The 26860-nt window shown below is 36.6% G+C and overlaps 1 protein-coding gene across 5 annotated transcripts in view; it reads left to right on the top strand.

Annotated features, from left to right (window-relative positions):
* The first annotated feature begins 4837 nt into the window (after window positions 1–4837).
* cacul1 (CDK2 associated cullin domain 1) overlaps window positions 4838–26860 on the top strand; it is a 65117-nt gene continuing 43094 nt past the window's right edge. For all 5 annotated transcript variants that reach the window (XR_015939563.1, XM_088635478.1, XM_088635476.1 and 2 more), the window contains exons 1-3: window positions 4838–5301; window positions 8947–9073; window positions 10508–10610. Coding sequence is in view for 4 of the 5 variants with exons in the window: in XM_088635478.1 (XP_088491604.1) it covers window positions 5013–5301; window positions 8947–9073; window positions 10508–10610 (519 nt within the window). In the remaining variant the exon portion in view is untranslated. The remainder of the gene's footprint in view (window positions 5302–8946; window positions 9074–10507; window positions 10611–26860) is intronic.

Here is a 26860-nt window from a genome sequence, read left to right as displayed (position 1 = left end):
TGTGTATTGTAGTGTTGAGGAGTTTCTATTTTCCTTCTGTTCTGACCAATTCCCAAGGTACCTGAGAAAGTGTTTGGCCAAAGTGTTTTTATATTGTTGTTGATAAAATCTGAATGAAATTAATCAATGGGTTTGTGTATGTGAAGCGATAAAGCCAAGATTCACAGCTACATGGTTCTGGACAACAAGAATGATAGGTTTGATTTCCAGCCACTAGAAATAAAGCAATTACATTTTCCTTGGCCAGGCCAGCTGCTCTGTAGATGTAGTTTTGGCTGCATGAAGCACAGAATGTGTTACAGGATCCTCTGGTTTATCAAAGTAACAACAGGCTGTTTATAACTATAACAAATAAAGAAGCTTGTTCAAAGGATACTCAAATCAACGGTTATATTTCATCAACATGGGACATACAGTCATCGGAATCCAGCACTATGCTCCGTTATTAGTACATTAATGCCGATCTGACATCCATCAGACTGCTACCCCATGTAAGATTAATTACTGCATTCTCATGGGCAGGACTGCTATGGAGTAGGCACAGATGCCAGGAAAGCTTTGTGATCCAGGTCTGTTTAAGTCTCCCTCCCCAGAGAAGACGGCAAGTAAAATTCACCTTCTGTTCTTATGGAAGAGTTTAATTTGCCGATATCTTTCTCTTTCACATTCCTATGCACAAGGGTATTTAGTGTTATTATGTCTTTCTGTTCACCAGATGATTGATTCCCAACGAAATGCATAATATAGTTGACAATCTGATTTTGCACTACATGAATATAGTACGGTGCATTTTAATAATGTAACAAATGAGCACATTATGCATGCCCATGTTTTTTCAACAGTCGTAGTCATTTAAGTCTTCCAATATTTAAATTATATAATACATTATGATTTATATGTGAAATAATAACATTTAAGAAGATTATATCTAGGAATTATGTTCTTGAAAAATGTGCTGATTAAGAGCATTACTAGAGACGATATATACCTTGGGCTAAATTTTAAATAGAATTTACATTTCTAAATACTGTATTCCACTGGAATTTTCACAATTTCTGTAATGGGGAATGAACACTCTGCGACTGTAGCATATGTGAAACCAAAAAGACACTGTCAAAAGACAGTGACAGCAGACTACTGTCCCATAATTACACTGCCAACCCAGGTAATATTCCTCGACGGAGCTCATCAGCAGAAGCACACCTGGCACTACCTAAGCTAAACTGCAAAACTGTGAATCTGAGTTGAGATGAAGCACATCATGCCTTGGTTATGCATACTTCTCTCCAGTATAGGAGAAGTTTATTACTCTTCTTTGATGTACCTGTTAAGCAACTCAGGATATCAAGCTGGACAAATAATTGTTGTCATGCTTAAACATGCTTATTGCATGTTTATATTTATGTTCAGTTGGACAGTTTTTGCACCGCAAATGTGAACATGGAGCACTGATATAATTTCATATCCTGTAATTACATAGCTTCAAATAATACTTTGTTTCAACCATTGATCCCAACCGGCAGATATTTGTTATATAGCTACAGTATAATCATCCATTCTGAACCTCATAGGCCAATAGTATCATAGGGGATCTTACAGCGTTAGTGGGTGATAATAATGATAACACTAAAAAAACTGTATCTCCCAGTCATTTGGTCAAGTGAACAACTGAGAGCAAAAAGACTTTACCATCAATTAATGTCCACTCTTTTCATAACTGGATATTGGTGTGTGAGCATTAAGTTAACATTCACTTAATGTGAGTTCAGCACAGTGCTGGATCTCCTGTTCACATTTTCACCTGTCAACTGCAAGTATGACTCTTGATTCTGGAACTGTAATTTTTTGCAATTTGAGCAATTCCACGGGAAAAATCACAAGCCTAAATACAGATGATAATGCAGACAATTTTATTTATATAAGTGAGGCTGAAAATGATAAATTTATAAAAGAGAAAAAAAACATTTGTGGAAAAGTTTGGGTGATGTTTCTATGAAGCATTCAACTCATGTTTTTTGTATTTTCATGACCAGATGTGGAATAGAAACATAGCCAGAAGGGAAACTGATCCTAAATGGAAATGCATAGCAGCCTACTGCAAAACTATAGGGAGCCATATTCCCTAACACATGCCTGATGCAGGCTTGCTTTTACTATGCCTTGTGCAATCCTGTAAACATTCCCACAAGTTTATGTTTCTAAGAAAAGCTCTGGTTTTACTGTGAGACAAACAGATTTGTATGGGTCTCAAAAAACAATGGGATGGGAGCTGTACAATGTTTGGCCAGCAAGGAGGTGAACATTTAAAGGTACATATTGTGTGAATAATGTTAGTGTTAAGGTGTCACACATTTGCAACATTCAGAGCCCTTTTGGTGTCAGCAGGTTTAGAGAAGAGTAGAGGCATTTATTGCCATATGTACATGTACATTGGAATTCTTATTCACGCTGATCTCTTGGGACATACACAGTACAACAAATGACACAATACTGTAGACAGTACATTACAAATATAATAAATAACAACAGGAATACTTAATATGTTGTGGGACAATAAATATGTAATAGTGAGGAAAAAAAAACATGGTACATGCAAAAAGTGCATAGTGCAGATGTGTATTGAATCTGAGGCTTTGCAGTTAGCTGTTGAGGATGTTCACTGCAGTACAGTAGAACCTGTTCTTAAGTCTAGAGGTCCTCCGTGCTTTAATAGTGCAGTACCACTTGCCAGAGTGCAGGGGGGAGAACAGTTTGTGGTTGGGATGGTTGGGATCTTGAATGATGGATTGGGCTTTATTGCAACAGCACCTGGTGTGACTCTCACCCATGTTAGTAACTCACTAGAATCTACAGAGCACAGAAAGTCTGTGGATATGAGCATGGTGCATCCCTTTGTACCTGGAGCTTTTTGTACTGGAACTGGATGATACAGTCTGTTTACTTATTTAGATCTGTGTTTCTTTAATAACTATAAATGTGGAGACTGAGATGAAGTGATGGGCCTAGACAGATCAGATGTATTGTAGCTTCACAACATTTTGAAGCTCACCACAACAAGCGGAGAGGTTTCGTGGACGATGTTTAATGGACATCACAATAATTTACCCTGGCTGGCAAATAAAATAGCTGTTTCAGACCACAAGACAACAACACATCCATGGCAACACAATCTGAAAACTTTAATAGAAGCCAAAAATGAAACTTGTAGGGCTCACTGGTGCTAGGTGTATGAATACTTCTCCCCATACAGTGCATGATATTAGTTTTATATTAAGGTTTATATAATGCACACATACATTTTTGTTACATTGTGGTATTTTTCTTGTTGTTCCTTTGTGTTTTGAAAGTTGGCTTACAACAACCACCTGCAAATGACTTACTCTGCTGAGATATGCACATAATTATGTATAATTTTAATTGGCTATTACTAATATCTATTAGCGTCTTCTCATCATAGTTACCTGTCACACTTTGAAATTATAGTTACATTTTACTTGCAATCAGAACGCCTAAAACCTCTTGAAATACTGAAATCAAAATAAATAAGGTGTTTGTGTAGATCTTACTGTGTGTCATTTTACAGTGTGATATAAAATGGAACGGGTCTATATTATAATGTGCCCTGAAGATTGTCTCTGTCTAGTGCGTAATAATCCTGACTAAAAATAACAAATAACGCCATGAGCTGCGATTTTTAATGCACCATCTATAATTTGCTTGCGTTTCAAATCAGTTACAGGCTAGAATTAAAACAATGCTAATAGGAATACAGCTGTATTGTATTGTACTCTAACTGTAAAGGTTGGAATGTCAGCGCAAATTCAGTATGTGCCACCAAGCCCTCTTTTTAAGGGTGCATGACTGGAGAGATTTTAAAGGCGGTAGTTTTATTGGATGCAGATATGATGAAAGATAATAACTCATGTTATTCTAATTGCAGGAGCAAGAGCTCCTCAAGGGGCACTTTTATTATAATTTCGTTTTTTAAAAAGAACTTAAAATCACTCGTTACGTTCCCACGTTAAGTTTGAAAAATAACACCATCTTGAATATGTATAAACACATTTCAACATGCCTAGAACACCCGTGCAAGATTTTTGCATTTTTATCTACCATAAACCAAGATTATTTTGTGCTGCAAGTACTGTAAGTGAATGAATGCACGGCTAAGACTACACTGGGCTGTTAAGGTCATATCTGTGCTTAATGTTTCAAACCAGATATCCATCGTATCATTATCTTTTATGGGAATACATCTGTCTAACAAAGCGACGTAAATCTGTAATCTTCATCGAAAAACATGAAGATTTTAGAATATTCTTTTAATCTGTATTGGCGGTGTTTATTGTATGACAAATGCCCCCCCTAGTGTTTTCTTCAAATATTGTTTTCTTGATCAATCTTGAAGGCTACCAAAGAAACACGAATTTATTTGGGTTTTTCAGAGAGTCCTTTAAAAGTTACGTAATTGTTGTGTTTTTTAGTAACTCGCTTTTGTTTTGTAATGATAACAAAAGCGTAGAAGCAAACGACATGAAAAGCATGCATGTGCATTACGTGACAAAAATGAGAAACGGGGAGAACACCCATGTAGGAACAGTATAGTAGACAGTTTGTATAGTTGTTTGATATAGCAAAGAGTTGTCCAGAGCTATAAAAAATGCTTCAATAACTACACGCATCACATAACATTTAAAACAACATGCTGTTATTTTTACTGAAATTACTACGCTCTATCCCTCCCTGCTTGAACACGAAAAACACTCTGCCGCTTTTCATGACTACAACTACATTTCCCAGAACGCAGTACGAAAACCACTGCTGCAAAAGTGTCGCAAAACTAGGGATAGCGGTGCGTGTGTGCAACTACCGTCAGTAAGAGTGGACGAGTCTGGAGAGGAAAACTTGCAAAATGTGAACCTTTACAAGCATAAAAAAGGAATGTAACTGGCATATTCATGCAGGGCTGCTGTGCACAGTTTTTAAATCGAACTACTTAACAAACGTCAAGAATGGAGGAAAGTATGGAAGAGGAGGAAGGTTTTGAGATGATGGACGATCACAACCATAACAACTGGGAGGCCAGTGCAAATGCATACACACTTCACCCCCAGAACCAACCCCAGCCTCCCGAACACCCAGCACAGACTCTGCCGGGCGAGGCCGAAGAACCCTGCCCGGTGGAAGCTACCATGTTCCCGACGTGTGGCAGCGCGGCCAGCGATGGGGACAGTCCTGCCTCCTCGACCGCTGTTACTGGAAAACTCACCCTCAACATTAACAGCTCAACTTCCAAGTTCTGTAAGTTTCTCTCTCTGTGTATTTATTACCGCTGTAGTGGCAGGGTCCCCAGCTTGTTGAAGAAGGGCTGGATTTCGGACGATGGTGAGTGTTGGGGACAGTGAAACTAAAGTCAGAAAGGGTAGTTGATGCAATTAGCTAAGCTTGGGGATGTTCAACTTTTCACTGTCAGTGTTAGCCATCTGGATGTGCTTGGTTGACACTTTAAAAGGATATTGCCGTGAATTCAGATAAACAGAAATAACGCAGCCTTATGGATTTTTAAGATGAACACCAACAGCTGAATTAAAAGTGTTTCTCTCTACTTTCATTTTAGTTTTTTTTTTTTTAATATTCCCGATTACCTGCGTTCATCTCTGGACTGAAACAGGAAGAGTGGAGATCAAATACAAATGTGGTTTGCAATACCTATCTTCATTTTAGAGTTTTCAACAGAATTGTTCTTAATGCTGATATTCCATACATTGCCTCTTATAATTATCGAGGGAGCTGGGATATTTATTGAATAAATCTATGGAGAACCAGAATAAAAGATTAATGAACATTTCTGATCTTTCTTGAAAACACTATAGTGTGTTTTATTGGCATCATATTGCAAATGTTCAGGTGGGTAGCTGCGTCAGCATTCGTGGCTGCAAAGGAACAAGTAATAAGTTTATCCCATGGAGACCTGAAGTCTCTACAGCCGAAACTTTGTGTTTTCTTTCTTCTCTTTTCAGCATGGAATAAATTTGCAATGTGAACAAGTGTTTCACATTGAAATCTTCTTTGTTGCAAAGAAGTGCAAGTATTGCTTTTTGTTTTTAAGAATTTAACTTAATCTCACAGAGTATATGTATAATGCTTGCAGGCATCTTTTCACTCTTCAGTCAAAAGATATCACTGAGGTTAGATAGATAGATAATACTTTATTAATCCCGTAGGGAAATTGAAGGTTGAGTGGTGTGGCCAGTCAGTGTATATTAAAATCTCCTGTTCTGCTGTCTTTCAGCCATGTAAGTTTTAACAGCTTTGTGTTTTGACTTATTTGGGTATTGAAAGCTGTTTGGTTTGCAAAGTTGCACATAAAAAGATGTGGAATTGTGTTGCATCTGAATACAAGTGAGTACATGCATACTGACGAATGTGTGCAAGATAGACATAAAGATTCATAGTTTATGTTTTTCTAATCTTGTAGGGCATTTTTTGTATAATTGTAAAAAGTTATAAAAAGAAGCAGTAACTGATACATTTAATCAATATATATACACACACAAATCATTTATGCTTTTAATGCTTGAACAGAAAGGACTCTACTACATTTCTACTACAAGTTACTGGAAGGAACAAAACCCTTAGTTTTAAGTCTTTTAAACTTTACCAAAACAACTTGTTTGAAAGTGTTGCTATTGATAGCACTAGGAATATGGATATGGTGTCTGTTGTGTGTTTAATCTTGATATGCTTGCATGCAAACTGTTGTCTTCAGGACATAATTTATAGCCATTCGACTAGTGACTTCTGCAGAAGCCTTCCAGAAAAAAAAACATCCTGATTGTCAGGCGTGATGGTGGGGAGTATCTTAGAGTTATATTAGAAGATTCTTCATGAAATCTTCAGATCTTTCATTCATCAGTTTAATCTGTGCTGGATGTGGGTCATGCAGCAGCAGAGTAATCCTAAACCTACAAGCAGATCTTCATTTGCCATTTTGCATTTTGGATTGGTCAAGTGAGACTTAAACTCCATTGACATGCTGTGGCAGAAAGTGAGCTGTTTACAAAAGGAAGCCTTAAGACGTCACACTCTTGAAGCCGTTCTGTAAGGCAGAATGGGCCAAAATTCCTAAGATCTGATGCAAATTGATAGGCAGCTAAAGCAAACGTCTAGTTGAAGTCGTTGCTGCTGAAGGACATGGTGCCAGGTACTGAATCTAGAATATGTATGTTCATTCACACAGTGATATTTACTGTTGGATCATTTTGTTAATGAATCAAAATAAATTGTATGTCTTTGTGTTATACAATTAATAAGGTTAGCTTAATCTTATACAGCTTTCATGATGATATAATTATGGGATTCACAAACATTTTCTTTGCACTGTAGCTGCCTTAAAACCAGTTACACTGCATAGCTCACAGAGTAAAATGTGGGCTTATGTAATATCCTTCTTTTCATTTCATATATAATTCTTTAGAGTGTGTACTTTGTATCTTAAGCATAACATGGGCAATGTACTGTAAGTATTCTGCCTAATGCCACAGTACATTCAATATCTCAGTGTGGTAAAAAGTTTTTTAGCACATGTATTGGAGAAAGCAGGTAGGTATGAATACTGTATATCAACCACTTTTTGGATTGCTTAGTATTATCACTGTAGTTGTGATTGGAATTGGGCTTTTTTGATTGAATGAAACAGTGAAACATGAGCTGGGGGACACATGGTAACTAAGTGAAATTTCTCATAAAACCATGAACAAGAGGCCATTGTACGGAGTATTTTGCTTTCCAGCTAGTTTTATGTACAAACTCAATTTGGAAACCCTGCAGCCACACAAGGGGGAATGAGGAAGTGCAGGAGGACTCTTTCAACCTGCTACTTATCTTGTAAGATGGTACAGGCTAAACTGTGCTGTACACTAGAACTTAGCACCGATTGGAGCAGACATAGGTCCCTCCCTGATAGGAAAGCTGCAGGGACTGCCGTGTTGCTTTGAGCTGAGAGAATCCTGGTCAACTATTCTCTTTGGCACCGCTCATTTGTGCATTGTTGCTTAGAGAGATGCAGTCAGCTAGTGACGTGACCCAGGTTCAGATTCACAGTACCTGCATCACAGAGCTCAGCCTGCACTTGGTTTCCCTGTGACTGACAATGCCTTTGAGGATTTAGAAAACTGGAATCTCTGTTGATGATTAAAGCCACCCTGTTTTTTTTTTTAGCTTGTCAACATTGGACATTCCTTTGAAATAGGTAGTGCTTATCTGGACTGATTCCAGAGCAGTCTAAACGCACGTTATTCTAAATGAGGTCTTGCTAATGCATTCTACAATTTCCGCATAACATCCTTCTGTTTAATTTGTTATCCGGCAAATTGTGAAGTCCAGAGTCTATGAAAAGCAAATTCAAGAAGAGGGTTTTCCAACTTGAGATGCTTTCATTATTCCTTGTTCCATTTTATACCATTGAAGTTTAGAACTTTGAAGATTTTTAGTGGTCCTAATGATTGTAATATGCACAGAAAGAATGGAACAAAAGGAAGACATAATTAATGATGACAACACTCTTGAATCAGGGAAGCGCAGAGGTTAGCATTGCTGGCCTTAGGTTCAATCTTGGACCTGGGATGCTATCTGTGAAACGTTTATATGTTCTTCCCATGTTCACGTGGTTTTCCAGATGCTCCGGTTTCCACCCACAGTCCAAATACATGCTGGTATGTTAATTGAGGTCTGGGAAAATTGGCCATGGTGTGTGTACATGTTGTGTGCCCTATGATGGACTGGCGTACCGTCCAGAGTGTATCCCACCTTGCACCCATTGCATCCTGCGATAGGCTCTGGCTCTCCCTTTAACCTTGTATTGGATAAAGCAGTCAGATAATGGATGGATGTAATACTCTTGGATAGTACATATCTATTTTTTTGTGTTTTATGTTTTTTTTCCAGTGATGAATGTTATAACTATGGAGGATTACAAAAGCACATACTGGCCCAAGTTGGAAAGAGCCATTGACCAGCTCCTCACACAGAGCCCGGAGGACTATATTCCCATTTCCTACGAGCAGATCTACAGGTAAGACTCACCTCATATGCTGCTGCCTTTGAGACAAGCATCCAGTCACTATATAGAAGGCTAATATCACTATCTTAATTCTGCATTTTTTTCTTTATCATGATGTAATCACACTATCACATTGAAGTCTGCCAAGGAAAAGCAGAGAAGCTGCTATGTTGGTTGTGTACAAAAGAAATTGCACTAAGGTAACTTATTTTTACTTAAAGGGGAACTGCAACACTATTTTCATATTTCAATGTTAGAAAGAATCAGCATTTATAAGTGCCATGAAACTACAATTAAAGTAAAATGTGCACAGTGACTTAGATGGAATTTGCAGGTATGTGCAGCGCCATGTTCTGAGATTCAGAAAGAGGTCACAAAACTTCCGCTGATGTGTTGTGGCCCTATTACATTGTAAACAAGCAGGCTTGTGAATACATCTCTTTTAATCCAGTAGAAACATTGCTCTCAATTTCGAGATGGTTTTGCCGACAAGCACTACTTACATGTTAACTCTGTACGCAGATCATGTTGGAATATTTCTGTGGTAAAATGTCTGCTGCACAACCTGTATTTATTCTCTTGTCCATCGCTTTACATTAGTCATTACAGAGACTAGTGAGCAGGAAAGGCTGCATCATGTTTTGATTCGTGGGAACTCAAATGTGAGTTTTTGACAACATAGCGAATTACAGTGCTTTCACAAAGTTCATAATTTTGTGCTTAATTCAGAATTTGCAATTTTATATGATGTCGATGAATTTATTTTGTTACTGGGATTTAATAACCGGTCTGAGAAACTAGGACTGCAGTTCCCCTTAAAAAGATTATACTTCCTAAACAAATAAGACCTATACCTAAGACCTAAACCTTTACGTATAGAATTTACCACAGCTGTATTTTTTGTATTTTTTTCATATTATATAAAATACTGAATAGTCAGACTACTGTCTGCTTCTTTGTTACATCTATTTTGATCTTTGTCATGACCTTTTTAAAACTATAGTTTTTCAAAATAAAGTATTGCAATAGGTTAAGTACTTGATCTTATTTGCTCACATTTCTAGTCAAGTATTTTTTCCATCTCAACTAACATAGCATTTACTTACTAGTGTTTTACTTCTGAAGCAGAAAAGATTCTTGAATTTCTAAAATTGTCCTCATTGTTTTAAATATAAAGTTTTCCCTCTTGAATCATAAACTGCTTTCAGCATTTAGAAAGAAAAATAATTGTTTACATTGCACATAATTAGGGGTGATTAATCAACACACCTGTTAGCTGGTGAATCCAGTCAGCACTGAATTCTGGGAAAGGGAATGAGTTCTTTTTTTCAGGTGTCTTTTAGGGTCTGAGAATGTCCTCCTCATTCTTGCCCTCCTCTAGACCTAGGGCTGAAATACATACAGTGCTGAGAATATATTAAGTATTTGTATTTTTTATTCCTTCAGCTGTGTCTATAAGTGTGTTTGCCAGCAACACTCAGAGCAGATGTACAATGACTTAATACAGAAGATAACTGGTCACTTGCAACGTGTCTCTGATGAATTACAGGTAAGGTCTTTCTGGGTCTAATGGCATAAAAAACAACACATTAGCTTAAATGGGATTAAAAATTATTTGTGTTGCGCTTTGAAAAAATTTGTCCCAGATAACTGGAATATTGTTGCTGAAATGAAGATCATTGATACAGTTTTTCTTATTTCATTTTTGTTTCACTGTGCTCGGGAACATGCAAAGGATAAGTATTGTGATAAAAGACCTGTATACAAGACCTGTGCACACTTGTTTCAGACCAGTGCCACTTATCATAGAGTGTGGATGGAACAGGGCTGTGGAGCTGTTGTGACCTTGGCTGTGAAGCTGCACAGTATTACTTAACAAGGAACAAGCAGTTTATTCCATGCTGAATACTGAAGGCTCTTCAGCCGAAATGTGTATTTTTAAACTTTTTTTTAAACTTGTTTTTACTTTCAGCATGGAATCAAGTACTGTACTTGCATATGGTACCAGGCTCTAAAGGACATTTAGTATAGTGTGTAATATTTATTTTAGCCAGGAGCTGGCAGGTTTTTCTATTTTGTATGCAGCTGCTTTTGACTGGGCAATCGGAATGCACTAACCGTGTTTAGCTAGGCAGTCGTAAATAAATTGATTGCTTATAGGGGTTAGAAAACATAAAAAAGTGACTCAGTCTTTATGTGGAAAATTTGTCATTCTGTTAGTTAAAAGTTCTGCTCTATGCATGCTCAGATCATGAAGAATACACATTTTCATGCACACAATGACTTCATCTTGCTTATTGGTTATTGTTGCATCACATGAACGCCAGCTGTTGTCTTCGTAACCTAAAAGCAGGCTACTAATGTTCCTCTCTGAACCCTAAACTACTCGTGCTATAAAAGTTTTAAGATTTTATGCAAAAATCTGCAAACATATCTTGGTTTGTTGATAAAGATCAAATCAGAGCTTTTAAAAGAAACCGTTTTAACAGGTTTTATTTAGCATGGTGTCCAAAGTAAATTGATTGTTTTAATTTAAACCTTTTTGATTTTTTTTAATCATTTTGAGTAGATGGGAAAACTGATGCTTAGCTGTAGTGCTGTCATTCCCCCACAAGATGGTAGTATGTGTTGGAAAATGTTTTATTTATTATTTATTAGAAATCATGTATCTTTTCCATGATTTTTATTTGAACCATCATACACAAAAGCACCAAATATTTGTCTTAATGAGTAGATAAAGTAGACAATGAGTAGGGACCTACTGCTTGTTTTTTAGTTGAATCTGCAAGGCTGCGTGATAATTTAAATTTAGAACTGCTATGTCATCATCATAGAAAAAATGTATAGAATTGATTACTGTAGTAGCTGTTATATAAATGTGCATATACGTCTGAGTTTTCTTTTCCTAATCGAGGATCATATCCCATCAAGTCGCAGTCAGGATAAAACAGTTTTGCATTTGCAAATGTTTTGACTGCTTGTTTTTTTCATTGATTAAGAGAACATGTCAAAAGAACAACTGTGTGCAAGCATGATTTGGTGATGTATAAATTCATTTCAAATTAAATTGATGATTGTGATGAAGGTAGTTAATCGACATACTGTGCAGTACAGAGCCACTTTTCTTTAACCTAGGTCCGGTCACTCATCTGTCAATATATTTAAGTCAGATCTGTTAAAACATTTGTAGCTGTAATTAATTTTTCACAAACCATTCATTTTGACAATTACCCTACAATAGTCTTTTTCTTTTGTGATTACTATACACTGCAGGAACTGAGTAGGGTTCTTTTGCTTCTGAAGGCGCATCTTCTGTTATTACAAGCTACACAGTGTTTGGTACTTTATGTTTAAAAGTTGTGCCTAAAATGATTCAAGGTGGACTTTGAATTAAGTGTCTCTCTGGATCAAGTGTCTCTCTGCTCCCTAGGTTTTTTTAGCACTTTGAAATCAAAAGTCAACAAGGTTTTAAGAACCTATTTTGCTTTCATTCTTATTCTGCTCTAGCCAGAACATAAAAAGGGTTGTGCTTATCTCAGAGCTGTAGATGAGTCATAAGGAACATAAAAGAAGGTCGTGTTTTGTAAATTCCTGTAATATCGAAAGCAAGGTCTTAAATTCATCTAAGTGTTTTGTACAGAGTTCCTCAGTTACAAGCCATGAAAGAGTTTACAAGGAGGGAGAAAACAGTCAGGCATGTGCGATATGATTCACTACAGGAAAAAAGTGGAATAAATAATTTTAATGTTGAGGTATAGCCTTGTTAATGGAGAAGACATGGGACAACAAGGGATGAGATTTAGGTTTTTCTTCTGTGTTTCATTGCATTTTTTTTGGAAAGTTGTTGGAAACATTGTTGTGTCTGTGCTGAAATTAGTCTCCATACTGATTTATTTAGTTGTGTCTGACTGAGCTTATTCTTCAGTTTTCTCCTAGCTGGAAATGTTCCCAGATTTACCTTACCACTGCAGGGAAGAAACAAGAATAACGAACAAACCTAAATAAAGAATCTGAACACTATGTACAATTACCTAGCCATTCTTTAAGTAATAAAGTAGAAATTTAAGAGAAGGCCTTGGTACTGTACATGGCTTCATGTAAAACCATTAAGCTTCTTTATTTGGATCACAGTAAGAGGCTTTTTGGGAGGGTGACTAGGAATAATGTACAATCTGAAGAAGCTACTTTTTGGCTTAATGGGACATTTTTGCTTGCAAACAACCACAGTATAAACCAACTGTGAAAGCACAAATATTATTACATCCTCATGTTCCTCAGTTCATATTTGTTATCCAAATAACAAGAGAATGTCAGTGTATTTGTTTATTTAATTGAGCTTTATTTTATTTACAGTGACTTAGGTTTTAATTATTCAATTTTGTAAGCAAAACAGTAGTTAAATTATACCTTACATTGCAACATTTGATGAAGCACTTCTTAAAAGGGCATACTGTGAAACCGTAATGTGATAGGAGTTATGCAGTGGAACTTTGTGACAGATATATAGTGACTATGACTGTTGGTAAGACTTAGTTTATTATGGCGGCATTGATTTGAGGAATAAAATAGTTCTGCTAATAGGATTACAGCAATCATTCTCAGTTTAAATATGCTGTGTTCCTGTGTTCCTGTATATTGCTTTCTTTATAAGGTTCTTTCCTTTGGCTCAGTTATTTACCCTGTGTTAATTAGTAACAACCTTCTTAATATTTAGAAGAGGCCTTTAAAATATTTGTGCACTGTAAAATTTTCAGTACAACTGCAGCTTTTGGTTCACGCAGTTTTGTGTCCCTTCCACTTTCAGCCCAAGTTATATTTATATTACTTTTCTTCAGTTGTTTCTACTCTTTCCCCCTGCCCACCTGTGTATTAATGTTGTTACTTAACAAAGAATCGTGCAATACCTAGACTTCTGTTCATTATTTCTCACTGAAACACATGCTTTCTTCTGTATTGTATTTTCTCTGTAGGATTCTTTTAACAATTCATATTTTTTATCAATATGGAACAAGTAGAGGTTCCATGTCACGCCTAAGTTTTATACATTGACTTTTCATTGGAGAAATTAAAGGTAACCGAGTGTGCATGGGCTGAAAAATAGTTTAGATTCACTTCCTTTAGATTGCAACCAAATGTCTTTGTGCTGTCTATACAGTGCTAAGAGGTTTTCATTGTGGCTTATTCAAGGCCACTGCAAGCATTCTTTTTGATTCTGTACCATGGTAACAGGCTTACGTGTGCCAAACTGGTGCATTTTTCTTAAATGTCTGTCGTGTGTATGGAGAGATGTCTTAGTTATTGAAAAGCCATTTTTATTAATTATTTTATGGATTATTTTATGAGAGCCCTGAAGCATGTCCAGATAGCCTCACACTCAAATCACAAATCACCTATCGCAAGTCACCACGTAGAATGAGTTATAGTATTAACAGCTGTTTAAACAGGACCTTTATCTTTCCTTTTCTTTCTTTTAAGCCATGTTTCAAAATGGTTATAACAGTTTTGTGAGTCACAATTCTGAGAAACAAATAATTTTTAAAAGCATAACAATTCTACTCAGTCTTTGTGAAGTTTTAATCAAGTGAATCAAGTCTGTGTTTCTAAAGTAGTTAAATATTATTTATATAAGGATGGTGTTGTGTGAATCTATATTGATGTATTTAACAAGATTCCACAAGTGTTTTACTGATGTAGAAGTGGGAAGTGATTGAACTGTAACTGTGAAACTGATTAGCATTTTATGTTTTTTTTAAACAATTCAAAGATATTTAGGAAGTCAAAATTATAATCTGAGGAGAAGAAATGTTAGGTGGAACCTGTGTTGTATGAAAGTTTTTCACTTGTTCAAGATGGTCTTCACTGTACTCAAAAGGAATAGTAACCTTCTCTTGATTTGTGCCTCTCGACCATTTTATCCCTAATTTATTTGAAAAATCTCCTTGGTCTTCATGGTTGATTTGTCCTAACATGAGTTTGCCTTGAAATTCGATATCTGAAGGTACCTTAATAAGACAGACACATTTACTCTGCAGTCAAGTTAAACTGCATTGATTGCACACGGGCCAAGAAAGTTCTCTTTCAAAAATATTTTTTTGCACCTGATTTATGGCTGTCATAGCAAAGGGGTTGAATTCTTGGTTAATTAAGAATCTTGTAATTTAACTGTATGTAAATCTTATTTATCAGCAGTTTTACCATCTTCAAGGGGATTATGCAGATTCAAAATGTAAAATTCTATTTGAAACTTGTTTGAATTTTGTCTGCGTATCCTGGGTTTATCACTTGAAGTTAGACAACTTATTTCTTACCGTACCTACAGGAAGGCTTTTGTGACCTAAACGTTTATGATTGGCAGATGTGTTTCATTAGTAAGAGCTCTGTTTTGGACTTGTGGATATAATAAGCAAGAACAGTATATTCACTATTAAAAAGGTAAGGCCAGCATCCGTCCTTCACAGCATATTTTTTTCTTTTTGCTGTGTGAACTGCAGCCTTTTGTCCTATTTTTTAGAAAGTGTTTACTACACCTCTGTGTTCTTCTTTTCTTTTTAGTTTTATTGAGACCAATGACTAAGCTTGTTTTTAATCATTCAGATAAGGTGTTCTTCGACATGGACTTTATTTTCTCTTTAGAATATAGTTCTAAAGCTCCAGCTAATATGACATTGTGTACTTTCTTCATTCGATTACCTACAGACTGGATGATGCACTTTCAGTTGCCAGGTGAAAATAACCTGAAGTAAAAGATGTTTATCACAACTTGAGAGGCAGCAGATTTTTTTTTCCCAAATGGATCTGTAAATTACACCAATTCCCTTTTCCCCTCAGATCTCTAACATCACTCTACTTCATTTCCATGCGTCCCAAATTCACCTGCAAGTGATGTGTCATGCATTTAGGACAGTTTGAAATTCAGTTGTTAGAGATCACACTTTTTTATGGTGAGCCAGAAGGAGAAGTACAAACGTTAAACCACATTTTACTGAAACAATCTGCTAAAGGGGAATTTTGTCTATATAGTCAAAAATCTGGTCTTTGCCTGCAATAACAAATTGATTAAATGGGTGATTTAGTGTTTCATATACTTCAGTGATTTTTATAATAAATAAATACGTTAAAATGCTAAGAATATTTAAAAAACAGCATAAAAATAAATACTGCATATGTTTAAAATTCAGGATATCGATGGAGCCTTATAGGGGTCAGTGTAGTGCTTACAATCTGTTTTGTTTTTGTGTGCGATCACAAATGTTATACATTATATTTATGACACATGCAATATCTTGTAAATTTAGCAGAAAAAGGCACAAGAACAGTTTTCATAAACTGTTGATTGGGATTGTTAAAAAATAATCAAAAGATCCAGAAACTTGCACATATAGTGTGGAAATATTTCAAAAATGATTGTATTTTTCTGGCTGCAAAATCATCATTGGTTATTTGACAGAAATTCGGAAATAGCAATACCCCTTCCCCCATATTGGTCTGTTACACTGGTTTACTGTATTTTTAATGTAAGGTGTTGTTAATAGGGGGTTAGGAAAATGGTGAAATATCAAAAATAAAGAGTGATATAATAGTTAAAATAAATAATCATAACCCCAAAATTGTAAAGATTGTGCCAAGAATACACCCGAGTGGTTGGCATAATTAGAGTCACTTGAGTTCTTTGTTCTCTGGCATGGCTTTGGTGAAAAGAGTAATAAATCAGGCACATTGGGTTAAACAAATATTTGTTTATAACACACATACTATACGACACACAATACAACATAAAACATACAGGTTACTCTATTCACAAACAAGGCATCCCAGAGACCTGTGTTGACCAATCGGAAAATTTCTATGATCAAGCCAACAAGAGACATAAACCTGTCTTTAAACAGTATTCTAAGCAGAATACAACCTACAGTTGAATTTTCTCTCTCAATAAATCTGGAAGTTACAAAGTGCATTCACTAAGAGGCCATTTTGAATCTAGGTATTCACTTCACAGAAAATCAGAGTTTCCTAAAAACAACACAATGGCAAGTTATCTTAACAAGGTTCCAATACTTAACTAAAATTTGGTCTTGAAGGATGATCTGCACAAGGACCTCACATTGAATTATTGAATCTTTGTGTCTTTCTGTTTCTTCCTGTATGCTTCCTCTCTCTCTCTGACCCTATCTGTCTTTTTATGCTGTTTTCCCAGACTGTTTACCCGTTTACCAAGCACTTAATTAACCAAGGTAAACCAGAGAATTTGATCAGTATGTCTCAGAGACCACCTACAACTCCACAAACAACACATTTTCCATACATTTTCTACTTGCTTTGAAACTCCCGGGAACTTCAAATGTTGATACTAGCTAGATGCTGACCATTGTCTCTAAATTCTTAAAAAGCTCAATAACCTCTTGCAATAGCTGTTACAGTGTGTAAAAAAAATGTTTTTTTTACTTTTTTTAATTTTAGTAGTAAGTCCCAAACTCTATGAACTATAATTAAGCTTTTTTGTTAAAATGAAAATAGTCAATTTGTTGCTACTCAACTGATTTGGAATACCCAGTTCTTTGCGTCTTGGCATTCAGCTAGGAACCCTGCAGCAGCACACCAGGGAGAATAAGGAAGTGTAGGCAGATCCATCTGATCTGCCCAGCTCTGAGCCACCTGTCTTTTAACAGATCACTGGCATCACCGTCCTGTATTGGAAGTTCAGGGCTGATTGCAGCAGAGGCACAACCATTGTCTGTCTCCAAAACACCGCATGGCTGCAAGCGACCAGCAGGCCCCAGTGGCGACCTCACTGCTGATCAGCCAATTGCAAGCTGTCACCTCTGTCTCAGCTGATTTAGTGCCTAGTTGATGCAAGCTCAAACCTGGGATCTTTGAGCTCAGGGAAAAAATATTTTGTAGGTTATACAAAAAACAGTCATTTTAATTTAGGCTGGGCTAAATTAAACTGCTGGAGAACTTAATTTAATAAGTGGATTTAAATCTTTGGAGCAAGTCGTTATCTAAATTGAAGCTTGTGAAATGGTTTTCATCTGAATCATTTGGAGATTTCAAGGATCCCCCTACATTTTTATACAAAACCAAAACTGAACTCTTCAGGAGATGAACTAACTAAAAAGACCAATTAAAGTAAATTATTAGTTAGGGTTTTAATTAAGCAACAGGGTGTTGAGTTGACAATTAAAAGGAGCTCAAGTATACCAGGGCCTCAACTATTAGAGTGTTGTCTGAATGAATCTGGGAAAGCATCACAGGCATTTTTTAGATCTACTGTATTTTTTAATAAATCTGTACATGTGGACATTTTAATATAGAATATTCATTTTAAACTGCTACTGCATCCTATAGCTAGTAATAATTGTAATAATATTGCAATACATTCTGTAGCTGGCATCTCAGTAAAACCTTTTTTATGCAAGCTGTGTACAAACACGTTGTATTGGTCTCAAATATTTACTCTAAAGAATTATGGAGGTAGAAAGCTGATATTTAGTTATATGCTGTAATTTAAGCAACCCGAAGATCACCTAATCAATCACAACAAGTTTTGATCACATACTGTAAACATTTATTTCACTATAGTGTGAATCATTGGAGTTTCTGTTTCTTTTCAGACTGTCAATTCTGGAGCTAAAGCTACCGGCTTTAATGCAAATTTAATGTGTCTTGTAATCTTTTATTCAGTCCACAGGTACAGTAACAAGACGTAGTACCCCATCACCATCAACAACTATGGTCTATATGTTTGTTCTAATTGTACATCCGATATCTTGCTTGAAATAAAGCCAATTAGATTAACACCCTGGGTTTTATTTGTGCTGCATATATTTCACTCTAGCAGACAAACTGTTAACCTGACACCATATAAATAAGAGGGAAAATAAGGAGATCTTAATGTTGCTGCTGATTTTCAGAAGACAACAGCACATGTGCCGAGAACATGACCATGACAGAATGACACTATAAAACCCAGTCAAATCAGTTGGTTCCAATCACATTCCTGAAAGCAGTGTTCTCCAGCTATAATGAACCTGTGGCTTGTAAATGGCTTCAATAATAAAAAATTGAGATATCTATTATGTAGTACTGATTTCACCCATATTATCATAATAGGCTTAGCATGAATTCATTCTTATGCTGTGAATGAGGTTCAATAATTGAATGGAATATTTGGTATGTGGAAGTAAAAAATTAAAAGTTCCAACCAAGTTATTAAGATTGGAGTCTGACCCCCCCACCCCACGGATGCTTCACAGGCTGTCAAACCTTTTTTACATTCTCATGTAAGATGTGGAATGTGAAATAGGTTTGGATTTCCTGTGTGTTACAACATTCTACATGTTTGAGGTTTAACCTATCATTTTCTGGCACCATGGTTTTGCTATGGATCTGATTTAACTCTCAAATACATGCGCTTTGCTGCTTCATGTGCCATATTTGAATACCGTATTTTGAATAGAATACCAAATTTGAATATGGTATAGAACATCATATTTGAGCTCTACATATTTTTACTTGCTTTACATGTCTTTTATGGACAGTTTCAGCCTTTTCATTTTATAACCTTGTTTCCTGACGCTCAAGTTGATCTAACATTAGTTCCAATTTTATATCAATGTGGAGGAGAATACCTTCACTCTGTAATCCTGGGTAATGGTCTTTTGTGCAGATAGACTCTAGCTAAATATACAGGATAGACTAAGTTTACATGACCTTTCATCCTCCCACATCTTGTCCCTGTATTCAGCAAAACAGTTAATATAAAAGGTAGGCCGGCAATTTATAAAACACACTTTTACAAAGCAAACATTTTACTTTGGGGAAAGTCTAATTGTTTTTTGACTTACTGTAATCATCTGTGGCTGATTTTGATTTGAACTTGAACTTGAACTTGAACTTTATTGCCATATGTAACCGGTACTGGTACAATGGAATTCTTACTTACAGAAAGTCTCTCGATTTGATTCCTTACTTGGTGGACATACACCTCAGGTTTATAGTAACCATTATTTTAGGGTAAAGGCATATGGCACACGGTTTATAGAGGTCAATGGGCTGACCTTTTGCAGAGTGAAATACTTTAGCATCTAATCAGAACCTATAGTGACATGATCTGTGTGAAAGACAGTGTGTAGAATATTGATTGCACTTCTTGGCCTGGGCAATCAGGAGTGTAAGTCTCTGCTGATTAACCTGGAGCAGTGGCTGTTTCAAAAGCAGTAGAGTCAGTGACTCATTTTGTAATGACTTTCTTTTTTGTATTTTTCCCTTCTGCCATATTATTGACTGTGAGGACCAGTTGAAATCCCATGTGAACAAAACGTGGATACATTTCTTGAGCTATCCTTGCATAATAATATTTGAAAGGCCACAGTTGAAATGAGGCCATTTGGCCCATCAAGCTTCACTTGTACAATTTCTCTGTAGTTCTATAGTCGGTACCAGTTGTACTGGGAGTCAATATCCCAAACATCATTTCAGGTGTAGCAGAAGGACACTGAAAACATTTGGCAAAAACCTGTTCTAATATGGGGAGAACATGTGTGCTGCACACAGACGGGTGCCCCAAGACCGAACTGAGCCCATGACTGTGGAAGCTGTAGGGCTAACCACTATGCCATTCATCACTGTGGGAAGAATTTTAAACAAAATATTTTTAAAATTGAGATTGTATAAGAATATTTAATAGAATAGCAAAGGTAACAAGCTGGCCCACTGGACCTTGATCAGAGAATGTCACCAAACCGCTTCTTGAAGTATACACAAAGCAATCTCTCATCTCTGAGAATCTGCTTACACTAAAAGTGCTTATATACACTTAAAACTCCTTGTGCAAGAAATGACTCTGATTCTGCATCTTAAATCTACTTCCAGTGTTCAGGTCTGAGGCAAGGACGGTACAAGTATGAAAATTAATGTTAGAGTTGCAAGGTCACTGTGGCAGTTCTGCTTTTATTATTAATTTATGCTGCATATTGCAATCATAATTCAGTTGCACAGAGATCTGTGCAACTGAATTCTGTAGGCAACACAATTATCTTTTACATTTCAAACTTCAAAATCTATTGAAACTTAAGATAATTGCATTTCATATGTCTGTAGGTTGCACTATAATGTTGGTAAAAAAGCGTCAGATGTACAAATGAATGCTAATATTACAAATCTTGCACCACCAATATTGAAAAATAGCCTACAAAAGACTTATTCACTGCTTTGTGGTATGTAAAAATTTCATGGTACTGTAGCGCTCCGGGGGTTCACGTGGGTATGCGCCCTTGCCGCTGCCACCTCAGGTCGGCCCCCCACCGTCAGGGAAAAAAGGGAAATCCCCCCTCTGCTGTGGTCCCTGCTATTCACAGGGAAGGGCGGTGCCGTCACCGTGCTGGTGAGCCGGCTCGAACAACCTGCAGTGGTGGTTGTATGCGTTACAGTAGCATGCACTGTGTAGGGAGTGGCACTTTGTCTGAAAGGTTAAAACTGGCTTTGAAAAACTAGAACTTGGGTGGGAGGACGCGAAAATGTTTCTGCTTCTGAAAGCATTGCATTTATGAATTTAAAATTCTTCACTAGACTTTTATTTTAGTTTTTGTCTATCTGTTTTATTATGATAATGGGGCAAGTCTGAGGGAACATCATATTATGAGCATAATGTAGCAGTAAAATTGGGCAGGTGACACTTTATCATCTGTGTGAACACATGCAAATAAAGTAATGTCATGAATAGAAATTATGGGGGGGGGGAGTTTTAAAACCCTATAATAAGAACAATAAAACAACAAATACGGGAGAGAGAGAGAGATGATTTGCAGGGCATGCCCCGCATGTACAGGTACAAAGCAGACTGAGCAGACTGAGGGCATGATGCAACTCTGGTGTTGACCTCATCTGGTGGTGGATCTCATTCAGCTTTCTTAACTCAAATTTTTCATTATGGGACTTGTCGACGATTTTTCCAAAAAGTGAATTTCGGTGGGTTTGTGCGGAACCTGGGTAGGTTAAGCTTTAAGTATTAAACTCAGCTTAATTATTAACAATACAAATAAAGGCTATTAATTAATTCAGTGTTCCTGTTATAGAATATCACTTTTGGTTAGGCCGTTGCTTACTTAATATGTATATACAGTATTAATTACCAAAATGTCCTAGGCACAAATAGGCATACAGAGACAAACAATTTGCATGATAGTGCATTTGCACACTTTACATATCGGAAACAGATCTGGCAGTGAAGCATGCTAAAGGCTAGGAGAGCTTTAGCATTTAACAGCTGACTTCTAGGGATTTTGTGAAGCTATTGCAGTCAGTCTCACATAGGACAGTGAGCATTGTCCATCTGTAAATGTCTTTGTAAATTTCTATCTATTCATCCTATTAAAACATCCTGTGTTGTCTATGGAACAAGCAAAAATTAATTCCGTACTGCAAATTTCAGCATAGAATTAACCTTTACTTGGTCCTTTGCAGGCAGCATATCCTAACCCAGCTCCCCATGTGAACATCATTGTAAAAGCTATGGAAATTGTTATAGACAGTAATGGAAACTAATGAGTAGCTAAAACAATGAACATATCACCCTTCTGAGTATAGAGGTCAGACAAATTGCAGAAAGTTACAAAGAGAAGTTAAGATTCAACATAAGCAATTACTCCAAGCGAGATGCACTGTGGTGGTACATTACGTTTTGACATTAAGCATGCAACAAAATGGAGCTCAACACAAATTGGATTTTTTTTAACTTTCTGGTTCCAGAAGGTTGGTGATGTGTTTTTAAGTTTTAAGTCAGAGAAATGCAGTAAAGAAGATCTGACATTGCTGTTGTCAGTCTGGGATGAGATGTAGATGTGTGAGATGTAGGCATTTGACCAACGTCAGATAGATGTCTTTCTGCCACTTCTGCCTGGTCCTATGATTTGTGCTGCTTTATAATGAACAGAACAAGACTATAGTGACATCGTGACATGCAAATACTGAGCTACACGTTTTTCAGGTTAATAGATATGGCCATATAGATGAAAGATAAAATTCATTATATCTCTGAATTAAATTTCAGTACTGTACTGATGTGAATTACCATATTAGGTTTCTCAGCTCTTAATCTTGGTAGAATAGAGCTGTGAGTGGGGTGCAGCCTCAGTTACAGAAGTATTTTCTGAATGTGAAGAAGTGAACTTCCACAATGTAAAGTGCTGCACATGCACTCTGGGAGGGCTACAATGGCTGTTGTGTCCTGCGTTTCTCATTAAAAAAAACACATTTAGACCTGCTTATGAAAATTATCAAATAAAAAGCTGAGCTACAACCTTTTTTTATATGCTATAATAATCAAAATCATCTTTGAATTTCGTAAGATGAAGGATTTTTCAAAAACATAATTTGTTCCATCCCAGTTTTCACGTTCTTCTTGGTTTATGTGTGTATGAACTTATACTGGTTGTGATTGAGAATGGTGGATGCTCATGCAGCTGAAATACATTTAATCAAAATAACAGCCTTGTTTCCATGGGAACAAAAACTCAGTGGACAAGATGTTTTTTTTTTATTGAAGTGCCATTATGCGTTAGCTATCTGGTGTTAATGTAACAAACACGGAATCAGCCTTAATCATATATATGGAGGTAGTCTGAAGAGGAATCCTTCAAATATTGCCATGAGATATTGTGTTATTTAATTATTTCAGACATTGTAATATGCGTCCTTTTTATTGTAAGATTGAGAGATGGGTGGTAACAAGGGGTCCAGTGTTACTGGAACTTCAGTATGTGTTAAACTGCAGAAATTCTCAACAGAGGGACATGCTTTAAGTTGCATATTAGTTCAATTATGTTCCGTCATGTCCACACCATTAGCGATGGTCAGCTTCCTGTAGTGTAACTTAAGAAGAGTGAAGACTGGTCATCTTCAAGCAAACATCACTTAATGCAGAATTGTTTCTATGAAAGAATATCTGTTTACATGAATCCCACTTTGGGTCCACAGTGAGGTGATAATGAAACATGACATGCGGATTGAAATTCCTCATCAGTTGTTTAAGATGTCGAGCCTTGAATCAGCTCTAGAGTAGGAGTGATAAAGAGTACACAAGATGATCTGCTTGACAGTTGATGCAACCACAGGCTACTGCAGCAGGGTAAAGGTGTATGTTGAGGTACTGTGTGACTTTATTTGTTTTAGCAAAACATTCCCACTCATTCTTGGCATTTTCTTCAAACCAAGATGTTCTGAACATAGAGCAGCATTAAAAGGTAATAACAGTTATTGTTTTTTTACAATGATGAAATATTTTAAAAACAGTTCTGTAATCCCTGTAATAGCTTCTAAGTTGTGGTGTATGAAGTTCATCTAAAAAAGAATTACAAATGAGTCATTCATCTCACCAAACTCTTTGTTTATTCATAGGTACAGTAATTCATCTGACGATTTCATCCAATAATTTTTATGAAGGGATCTGGGGAGTTTACTTATACAAAATAAGATGGATAGCATATTACAGACACACAACTCTTAGTGTCAAGAAGAGCCTCCTGAACAAGTACATTGTGTTGACATTGTCAGTGCCTTTGAATAATTGAAAAAGGTCCCCGTGGTAGTCTTCTTTGTTCAAGACTAAACGGATTTAGTTATTTTAGCCAGGCAGAGTAGGACATTCGTTTAAATGTCTGGTCGTTCAAATCAAGATCAAATTGTACACAGTATTTTAAATGAGTTTTTGCTAATGCAATGTACAATTTAAATATAACATCCCTAGATTAAGATTTGACACTTTTAGCATTGAATATTAACATTGTTTTCCTTTTTTAGTTTTACCCACACTGTATACAGGTAAACCATGTCAATATTGTACACCGTAAGAGTTTTTCATATGTAGTTTCTTTAAGTTCGGTGTATCCCATTTTATATTTCTAGTATGTTTCAGCTGCTTTTAATTTTTTGACTTGACGACCTGTACATTTCTTGTAGATTTTCTTTGGATCCCTATTCTTCCAGATCAGCCTAAATCAGTGGTTCTCAAACTTTTTGGACCAAGAACCACCCCTGATCAAACCAAAGCATCCAAGTACCCCCTACAAGTCATCTTCTCATAGGAACCCCAGTAAATCTCAATAACCAACAAGGTCACCCATGTGTGCACACACTCACATACACATATAATAAATATTATAATAAACTTTATTTGATATAGTGCCTTTAAAGGTGGCTTCTCAAAGCATTTTACAGGATGACAACGCGAACAACAACAACAATTAAATATAAATAATTAAAAGGCACCATTTCAGGGAGAGGGGTGAGCCTGTTTAGTCGAGCAAAGCAGATGTGAATTCATTGTTCGAGCCTTGATACAATTCTCAACAGAGTAACAGATTTTAAATCATCAGGCATTTTCTTGATGGCCAAGGCCACGTGGTGGATGCTGCAGTACGTCCACTTTATATCTAAAGCAACCTCTCTAATTCGTGCAACTACACCGCTGTCATCGCTCTAGCACCATCTATACAAACTCCAACGCATTTTATCCAGTCAATGCCATTCTCTTTGATAAATTCATCCAGAAGCTGAAATATGTGCTCTCCTGTAGTTCCTGTTGGTAGCGGTTATAAGACCTCATGGGACGCAGTGTACCCTCAAACTCAAATCTAATTTAAATGAGCATATTGGCCAAATCAACAACGTTTACAGACTCATCTAATTGCAGAAAAGCATCTGCTCATCTTAACCCGCTCTATCAGTGTACTTTTGATATCATCTGCCATATGAATAATTCTATGAGGGTCTGTGTCTTTCGGAAGGGACAGCAGGTCGAGCTGTTTAGCAGCCTTTTTTCCACACATAGTACTTGTCAACTCTTTTGCCAACGGTAAACGAAGTTTTTCAAAAATAGTATGGAGTTTACATGCTTTGGCAATGCGCAAACTTGCATTTATCCTCATTTCCATGTCAGCAGTCTCAGAAGTTAAAAGAAGGTTTTATTTCATGTGCATGGGAGTGAAACACAGAGACGCTCAGTGTATTTTTCTCAAATTAACCTAGAACAGTTCTTAAATATTTTTCTGTTATCTATCACGCTTTCCTGTGCTCACAAGATTGCCAGCGTTCGTAGCACGCATTTCTATGCTTTCCTGTGCTTACAACATTGGCATTGTTCCAAAATCACGCACATTCTCCTACCTCCCTATTTGGTGGAGATAACTTTTTTTAAATGCAATTGGTCACTTACGGTCATAGCACGCATTCCTATTGAATGGTATAGAATTACATAGTAGCTCTTGTGTCCACTCAAGTATTATCATAGTACATAGGCTGCGTATTCGACACATACTAATTTTATTAAAATAGAAAATATGAAAACCCGTCCCAATTTTCCAGTGGACACAACAAATTTCCAGGCTCTGCGCACCACTTGCGTACCATAGTTTGAGAACCACTGGCCTAAATGTTTTGCAGTGTTCTTTGCCCCACACTGACTAGTGCCTGTCTGGTTCAGATGTAATCCATCACATCTGTACTGATTTGTGTAACGCAAATGGTTTCCAGTGGCCGATAAAGCTGAAGACCTCTTCAGAACACCATGTTCTCAACATGTCGTGTTTAGCAGAAACAGTGTTAGCATTGGTCTAGACCTGTAAGATATGGTATGACAACAATTATAAACCCGAACAAAAGCCATTGCATGTACCTGAGATGTCATGAACTCAACACAACAGGCTGGTGTAAGCCGCCTGATTAGAACTCATCTATTTTACATGCTCCATCTATATTCTAATGAAAATGTCAAGATCCATAATGTATGAGATTTGTAGGGACATA

This window comes from Lepisosteus platostomus, chromosome 6, assembly GCF_059453375.1.
Source record: "Lepisosteus platostomus isolate fLepPlt1 chromosome 6, fLepPlt1.hap1, whole genome shotgun sequence".
Classification (NCBI taxonomy): Eukaryota; Metazoa; Chordata; class Actinopteri; order Semionotiformes; family Lepisosteidae; genus Lepisosteus; species Lepisosteus platostomus.
Note: the sequence above shows the minus strand (reverse complement) of the source record. Positions and strands in the feature narration are given on the sequence as shown.